At 45.5% G+C, this 9,226-nt stretch overlaps 1 protein-coding gene across 1 annotated transcript in view; it reads right to left on the bottom strand.

The window, feature by feature from the left end:
- Igf2r (insulin like growth factor 2 receptor) overlaps positions 1–9,226 on the bottom strand; it is an 86,713-nt gene that overhangs the window by 40,733 nt on the left and 36,754 nt on the right. Inside the window, exons 6-10 of the mRNA XM_031350826.1 lie at positions 8,378–8,507; positions 5,950–6,055; positions 1,562–1,724; positions 1,247–1,412; positions 173–276 (exon numbers count right to left, since the gene is read on the bottom strand). Coding sequence (XP_031206686.1) covers positions 173–276; positions 1,247–1,412; positions 1,562–1,724; positions 5,950–6,055; positions 8,378–8,507 — 669 coding nt within the window. The remainder of the gene's footprint in view (positions 1–172; positions 277–1,246; positions 1,413–1,561; positions 1,725–5,949; positions 6,056–8,377; positions 8,508–9,226) is intronic.

Here is a 9,226-nt window from a genome sequence, read left to right as displayed (position 1 = left end):
GAGGGCTGAAGGTGGCCAGGCCCAGAGGCAGTCAACTCACTCCCGACTCAGCATCCTACTTCCAAGAAAAGACACCTGGGTGCACACACAAGCCACTAACACAAAGCAGGGGTGGGCAGCGCACAATCACACGTACAAAGCAGGGGTGGGCAGCACACACACACTCACTCACCTGCGGTTTTGTTGCACTCAAAGTTTATGACACTCATCCGCTGGAAGCCAGAGCTACACTCGTCACCTCCAGAATAGATGAGGGTGAGGTCTCCATCTGAGTACCTACGTTGTGAACATACAGTGTTTTATAGAACCAAGAAAGAAACCTGAAGTTTAAAAAACTGCTTTGTTAAGCCTTTTGCATACCACCCACAAATCACTACTGACATAAAACAGCAGGCTCTGCAGCCAGCTGGGCAAGCGCCCTACGGAAATGAGTTCCAAATGTTCAGGCTGTTGTTGGCCACTTGCTGTAAAGTAACGGCCTGGAGGGAGGGCAGCCGCTTTGCTGGCAAGCAGAAAGGTGCTCTTGTTGTCACTCTGGGACTTTAGACAGCATAAATAACACCCACTCTTCAGACAGCCTGGCTAGCAATGTCCAACCATCATCTATAAGATTTGGTCTCAGACTCAATTTCAGAAAACTGTATTTTGTTCCTGCTTTTGTGAAGCCAACTACCAACTTAAGGTTCTAAGAATTACAGTAGGGTTTTAGCTATTTAAACTTGTATATAATGCTAATGGTATTTCAGATTCCCAAACTGCCAGAAGAGGGGAGAGAGAGAGAGAGAGAGAGAGAGAGAGAGAGAGAGAGAGAGAGAGAGAGAGAGAGAGAGAGAGAGAGAGAGAGAGAAAGAGAGAAAGAGAGAGAGAGAGAGAAAGAGAGAGAGAGAGAGAGAGGTAGGGAGGGAGGGAGGGAGGGAGGGAGGGAGACAGAGAAAGAGATGAGGGGGCCTGTGGGAGGGGGAGAGAGACAGAAAACAAAAACAATAGCCACATAAACTGTAAACTACCTAAATTCCCTACAACATGTTCTTAAAAACAATACATTTACAAACCAATAGTCCTAACAGATGTGCACTTATCAAAGTCAGGAAACCGTCCAACTGTTCAGGGACAAATGGCAACTTGCCAAAGTGCACAGGAAGCTGTGCTAGGCTCTGACTTTCTTGTGCTCAGGGCAAAGGGAAGAGGAAGAGGAGGACAGAGCCATGGCTCACAAGTACACACAATACACTTGACTATCACCCACCGGAGTGTCTGGTTCTGGTGTCTTCCTGCTATTTTGACTTGAGTGGAATCCGCTTTTTTCTCTTGACAAACAGCAGCCTCTTTGTTATTACAGAGTGAGACCTTTGTGTCCCCACAGACATTGATAAAAAACATATATTCTCTTCCATCAGAAACATAGGGGGACCCTAGAGAAAGCACAAACCAGCAGAGAGTGTTTGTTCACCGTCAGAAAGTATGGCATTTCTTTTAGGCAAACCCAAGCCCATCTCTCCCCTCTCCCAGATAGGTTCCTCCTGTAAAGCATGGGAGACAACAGAGGGGCCCGCACACCTACCTCCATACTGGGCCAAGGGACTAAGGTCGATAGCAATATCATGCTGCTCACTGTTGAGGGAGCAGCTTTCACTCTCCAAGTAATCTCTGTGGCAGGCATACTCGGTGATCCACTCAACTTCATAACGGCAGTTGGACTTGGCAGTGAGTTTAGGAATGGTACCCTACAGGAAGCAATGTGAAAGGATGCAATCAGAGTTTTAGATACAATTCATATACACTTCCCATATTCCAGGAAAGCCCAAAGACAGGCTGTTAGTACTCTGTATGTTCCTGCATGGGTGTGCACATGAGTGCCGTTCAAGAGCAGGGGGTGGGGGAGCATGTATGTGTGGGGGTACACTCACCTATGTGTATGAGGAACATGTATGTATGTGGGTACACTCACCCATGTGTGTGGGGAGCGTGTATGTGTGTGGGTACACTCACCCATGTGTGTGGGGAGCGTGTATGTGTGTGGGTACACTCACCCATGTGTATGGAGAGCATGTATGTGTGTGGGTACACTCACCCATGTGTATGGGGAGCATGTATAAGTGTGGATACACTCACCCATGGATGTGTATGGGGAGCATATATGTATACAGGTGCACTCGCCAATGTATATGAGGAAACATGTATGTGTGCAGGTGCACTAACTAAGTATATGAGTTACAGGTCAACTTCAGATGTCTTCCTCTAGTATTTCCCGCCTTTTTTTTTTTTTTTTGGTTTTTTTTGTGGATTTTTTGCAGGCAGAATATCACACTGAGCCTGGAGATTACTGTTTCTGCTACACTAGCTAGTCAATGAGACCCAAGGACCCGCCCATTTCCTTGCCATTCCCAGCACTGAGGATACAGACAAGGGTGTCTGGGGTTCAAACTAAGATCCTCATGCACAGAAAGCAATTTGCTAGCTGGGCCATCTCACCATAATCTAGAACTTGCTTTAACCTTTTTTCCTCCATTGGACTTGTAACTGTACTTCGTTATAACCCTACACCCTTTCTGATCACCTTGAGTAACACCAGCTTCACTTACCAAGTCCACTCTGAACTGTGTCACTAGAGAATTATTACAACCCTAGCAAGCATTATGGGTGGCTCCAAACCCTGCAGCTGAGGAATACTGCCATGCAAGAGCATCACCATCCACTGCTTTCTCTGAACCCAGTATGGACATGCATACCTATTATGCCAGCAATTGAAAAATGTAACTCTGTAGGTTTGAGGTATACCTGAGCTGACCTACATAGCAAGACCCTCTCGAAAGAACAAAATGTGGGCTAGGAAGATAGCTCAGACAATAAAATGTCTGCTGTATGAGCATGAAAACCTGAGTTGGAGGAGTCTGCTTACTAGGTTAGATGAGCATTCTAACCAAAGGAAAAGAAATGCACAAAGTGAAGGGAGTGACAACAACCACTTGAGAAATGGAGAACAAAGAAAGAGAAACAGAAAACAAATAAACCCACCCCAAGTTGAATGCCCAGAACCATGTAACAAGATATGTGTGATAGTACACACCCTGGACACACAGTACTGAGGCTCAATGGCTGGCTAACCTAAATGAATCTGGCAAGCCTCAGGTCCCAGTGAGAGACCCTTTCTTGAAATTGCAGGGTACACAGAGACTGAAGAACACCACCCAGTGTCCCCTGGCTACCATACACAACTATGCATATGTACTGTGCACACCACATACACACACACACACACACACACACACACACACACACACAGTTCTTCTGCAGCAGGTGAGATGGTTGAGCAGGTTAAAATTACTGCTGCTAGGCTTGGCAGATGATCTGAGTTCCATCTCCAGGACACCCACAGTAGGGGAGAACCAAGCTGTCCTGACCTCCACATGTATACCCTTACACATACATGTGCAAATAAACAAGTGTAACTTTAGCGATTCTTTTAAGAAGCTGCTCCAGGTGAAGCTAAGATTTCTCCAGTCAGCAAATATATTCTGCCATCTTGTTCTTCAATCTTTGGTGGGAACTACAGAGAAAGCCAGCAGGTTTCCAGCTCATGAGTCAGTGTCTCCTTTTTAACCCTTGGAGAAACTAAGCCACTGGGTTGAGGACCAGGAAGCAGTACTGCTTCTAAACACCTAAATTCCCTCAGTATTTCTAAGCACCTGCTAGAGGCCAGCCATGGTTCACACAGTTAGCTGGCCGAAATGCAGGCTCAGCCCTCCTCTACTTGACTAATAAAACTTGATGCTTCTTCCCAGCATGAGTCTCAATACAGCCTACCAGGGAACTGCAGAGCACAGTGGTGAGATCAACACCAGAGACCTACATACTACACAGCTTCATTCACAGCCAGAAAGCAGACTCAAGTGGTGTGTATATTGTGAAAAGAGGAGAGGGAGAATAATTAATTGCTAATAGGTAAAAGCATTCCTAGGGGAAATTCCTAGATGAAAATTTTCTACAATTAAATTGTGGTAAAGGATACAAATTAAGCAAAAAATGCTAGGACCCAAAACAGGTGAATTTTACAATACATAAAAATTCAATTGTCTGTTTTAAGAAGAATATAACTAGAAAAATATTTATTAAATACCAGCTGCTAAAGCATTTGACAGGGCAACAAAAAATGTACAAACTTGCGAAGGGCTATGGCAGTCAAGCAGAGTGAACACAAGCACACCTTCTGTCCAGGCAGCAGCTTGAAGAACCTTAAGGCCCACAAACAGAACCAAGAAATGCCTTGAAGCTCTCTGAGGAGGAAGGAGACAGCAGACTTCTGGTACTTAATCAATCTGGTAGAAACTGTTTCTTACCAAACACAAAGGGAAAAAAAAAAAAAAAGAAAGCGAACTACAGTCTAAAGCAGCTCACCATGATGAGAGTCCATGTCTATAGATACAACTGCAAAGTGCACATAAACACTCACATACATGTGCAAATGAGTCCTCCTCGAATACACTTAGACCATCAGACGGTACCCATCAATCTGACAGAGGTAGGAAAACTAGACAGGGGTGCTCAATAGCAAGGTGAGCATCAATTTGACTTGTATCTCCATGACCTCCACACATGTAACAAACAGGTCAGCAATTAACCTAAAATCAGAGCAAACTCCATGTATATTCAGCCAAAGAATTCAGACCTCTTATTTCTACTACAAAAGGGCACACACATACCAAGACAAACAAAGTCCTTCCTTTTCTTGATTGATTGGCAAATGAGCCTGGGCAGGCACCTGTGAAGATGACTCGAATGATAACATTCCGAGGTGTAGCAAACACTTAGGTCAAAGAAAGACATAGAATGGAGGCCCTTCTCCTCACTGTCCTGACATCAAGATGTGCTGATGTGCATGCCTCGCGTGTAACCAGCAGGTGACCCTGGGATCATGTGACCCATAACATTTATTAGTAGAGGCCAGCGGGTATGCAAGAAAAATCCAGGCTCCAGGAGCCACGCATTTACTCCAACAAGAGACCCTTTCAGTGACCATGTCTCCCAGCAGATGCCCTGCCAATGAATGGCCTGGCTCTGACACTTGTGGGTGCTGAGTGTCCAGCAGGCTGGCTGACCTAGCTAAGCACAACTGAGGCTGTCACACAGTTAGGCTCGCCACCCTCACGGGACATCTGCAGTGGAGCCAGCATCCCCTCAATGTCAGTGACCTCCCATCACTGGATGTGGACACAGGGGTTGGCTGTGCACTGGACAGTAGACTGGTAACCTGTTGCTCTAGCAACACTCCCTGAGCGAACTCTGCCTCTGGATACTGGTGGAGTCACTTAGAAGTGGGCTGCTAAGTTGTTAGATTAATTTCACATGAGTTATCACCGCCCCCTTTATTACGTATGGACAACAAATTATGCATGCAAAACAGACACCTGACTGTCTGTCTCTCTTCAAGACTTAAAAGCAACTCCCCAGCAAAGCAGCTGCTGGCATGTCCAAGACCCCAGCCGCAAGCATGTAAATAAACAAAATGAAAATTAAAGCAGCTAAGAGAGAGTGGTCAATCTGCCTATAGCTGTGAGTGAGAAAGATGGCAGGCAGGAAATGAAATGGGAGACAGAACTGATTTTCTCCCTACAGGAATCCCAAGCTGCAAGGCTGGGAAGCTAGCTCAGTATGTAATGTTATTGCCATTCAATTTTGATCTCCAGAATCAACTTTTTAAAAAGCCAGACATTGGGGAAGCACAGGCACTGTGGTGCACAGCTGGAATCCCAGCACCGGGAAGGCACAGACAGGCAGATCCCTAAGGCTCACTGGCCAGATCAGTCAGCATAACTAGTTGTGGGAACCTGAGGAATGACATCCTAGGTTATCTCTGGTCTTCATGTGTACCCACACACAAACTCAGCTCATACATAGGGACACATCACTTGGGCAAATCTGGGTGAGGATCACATCTTTAAAGTCACTTACCTCTCTTCGCTCTGATGGGCATACAAATGTTACTGTCACTGCAGGGCTGTGACCATTACAGAAGTCTGGCTTTTCTCCCTCTTCCTTCACATAAGTCAGAACAAGCCTGCAGAAAAGCCATGTGGAGAAGTTATATTATATACATCTAGGTTACATTCCTACAGTCAGTGCACCTGAGGGGTAGGTATAGTCGGGTAGCAGAGGAAACAATACAACAACTCCACTATATTTCCATGTTTTAACAAGAACATAAAAGTATAAACTTCAGTGTATCTTCCTGTTGAAAGTCAAATAAACATGATCAGTATGCAAACTAAAAATACCAAAGGGAGCTGTCTGCATAAAGGAATAACTTTTTGTAAGGGACCTAATAACATAAGACCGGTGTAGCTGAGTAGGCATAATACAATTTTGCCCACAAGGTCATATGATCTCCCTCTAACAAACAAAAGAGCTTTATGTAACCTGTCAACCTGTACCTGGCTGGTCAAGATGGCAGACACAACAGCTACAGGCTAGGATTGCTGCCCCCAAAACCTAACCCATGCCCCTGCCAGGAAGTACTAATACTAGTCACTAGCTTCTGCTTCACCTAAGGGATGTGCACCTATCTCCCATACACCATCACATGTGTGCTGACAATAGACAAGCCATGCTAAGCCTGGCATCCTACATTTCTCTGAACCCTGGACATCACCTGGGGCCCTCCATTACCAACTTGTTACTCTCTACAATCCCTCCCGACTTCAATGGTGCAGCCTTCACAAACATGCTTCAACAGAAACTACTGGACCACAGGCACATTAAAGAGGTTAACAAACAGAACCTTCAAGCACCAGTTCTATAGTTCTTGAGAAGATGAGAACACAAATCAGAGAAGACTGTGTAGACATCAGAAGAAGATGGTCACTATCAAGACAAGAGGATAGGTCACACAAGAAGAAACCAACCTGTCTGGAATCAGGTCTTAGTCTCTGAAATTTCAGCTGAGGAAATAAACTGCTGTTGTTCAAAGGCCCAATCCTATAGTATTCGCTTATGGCATTGTGAGCACGTTAATACAGACACAGAAAACTCCCAGCATTTTCCAACTCAGGCCCTGCTTTCCACAGTCCATAAAAGTCTGCAATCTAATTACCACATCAGTTCCTACAGGGCGATCAGAGGCACCTGGGACAGCCTGCAAAGACAGGAATCTAGCATAACTGTCCTCTGAGAGGCTCCACCTAGCAGCCAATGGGAAGAAACTCACACTCAAATATTAGATGGAGGTCAGGGAGTCTTATGGAAGAGTTGGGGGAAGGACTGAGGGACCCAAAGGGGACAGAGACTCCACAAGAAGACCAACAGAGTCAACTAACCTGGACCATTGGGAGCTCCCAGAAACTGAATAGCCAACAAAAGAGTGAACACAGGATGGACCTAGACCCTCTGCACATATGTAGCAGATGAGCAGCTTGGTCTTCATGCAGGGTCCCCAAACAACTGTTGCAGGGGCTGTCCCTGAGCCTGTTGCCTGCCTGCCTGCCTATGAATACCACGCCCCTAAATACACAGCCTTGCCTGGCCTCAATGGGAGAGGATGCACCTAACCCCACAGCAACTTGATGTGCAGCATTGTGGGGGCAGGGGTTGGGGGTAATACCCAGAAGAAAACTTCCCCTTCTCAAAAGAAAGGAGGAAGGGAAGATGGGGGAAGAGATGCGTGAGGGGGTACTGGGAGAAGAAGAGCCGGTATTGAGTTGAATAAATTTAGTTTAAAAAAAAAAGTTTTAGTCTATACAGGTCGGGGGTTGGGGGAAGGGAGAGGGGAACAGGTTCTTGACACTGAGGCCTATAGATGACACAGGAACTTATATATATTAAAAAGTGGTAGAAGAGATAGTGCCCATGTGCCCCAACTAGAAAGAAACCACATTGCTGGAAGGCCACCAGCAAACTACCCCACCTATCTCTCCAAAAGAAAGGTTACAGATAACCCGGCAAGTAATACGAAACAAAAAAACATGAGCAGTATCAAAAGTTCTAAGCTACTCTGAGTTAAACAAAACTTTCTCACAAAACCAAATAAACGTTACCTAATAAATAAAGCAAGTGAGCAACAGGAAACCAATCTAAAACCAGACAATGACCAATAAGCCTGCTGGAAATGGAACATAATTCCCTCCCAAGCTCCTAGAAGTCAAATTCTTTCTTTTTTTGTATCTTTTCTCAGTATTAGTTGTATTTACCAATATTAATTTACCAGTTATTAATTGTACAAAACAACAGGTCTGACAATGACATTTTCTCACACACACACACTGCCTTCTTTGATCATGCCAGCCCCCCATTACAAAGCTCACACTCTCCTCTCTTCTCCATTAGTCTGGCTAAAAGGCAGGCTCTCTTGCTGAGGACATAGCCACCAAGGTGGCCACAGACTGACCTGTCCTTGCTCAACAGCTTCAGCCCCTCCTTGGGCCTGCCAACGTCAAATGCCTGGTTCCCCTTCAGCAGACAGGCAGCAGTGCCAGCAGGACAGACTCTCAGCTGTGTGCTGGGGTCCCGGAGGGAGTCTACAAAACATCACAGATGATTTTAAAGCACAAGGAATTGAAGTAATATCATACAAATCCTTGGGTTCAGTCTCTTCAATAAACAGATTTTTACAATCTCCACCTTCATGTTCTGAGGCTCTGCATGAAACGATCACCTTTCCATGTAACATGTAGGGCACCAGGTACCACTCTGCCCTAGCATATAAGGGACCCATATAAAGACATTCCTTTGTCACCTGTATTTAAGAAATGTTCACATTGGCCCTTAAGTCTAACTTTAGTACTATCCCTTTAAGTTTGAGACACTAGAAAATCTAACTCATCTAGGGATGAGTTAAAAGACTCCTATGTCAATGGGAAGATAGGTCTACACTCCCATCCTACAGGATGACTCCCTCCCTTCCTCCCTGTTTCCTTCCTCCCTTCCCTGTCTCTGTCTCCCCCTTCCCTTCTCTCCCCACAAAACATTTTACTCCTCCACTATATGCTTCCTCCTCCCCAGCCCAAAGCTCCGAGAAACGTCAATTAAGGCTGTATGACTGAACCACTAAAGTGGCATCAGGCCACAGCCTTAAACACCATTGCACATCCCCAGGACTCAAAATCCACCTCACCCAAAGAGGGAGCAGTATGCTGCTTCCTGCTAGCCTCCAAAAACTCAGATCTAGCTACCTGTTTTCATATACAGTAATGGTCACTTGAGGCTACTGCACCCATGGACTTTAATGGCGGAGAGA

This window comes from Mastomys coucha, unplaced genomic scaffold, assembly GCF_008632895.1.
Source record: "Mastomys coucha isolate ucsf_1 unplaced genomic scaffold, UCSF_Mcou_1 pScaffold5, whole genome shotgun sequence".
NCBI lineage: Eukaryota > Metazoa > Chordata > Mammalia > Rodentia > Muridae > Mastomys > Mastomys coucha.
This window is presented reverse-complemented; position numbering and strand designations above follow the sequence as displayed.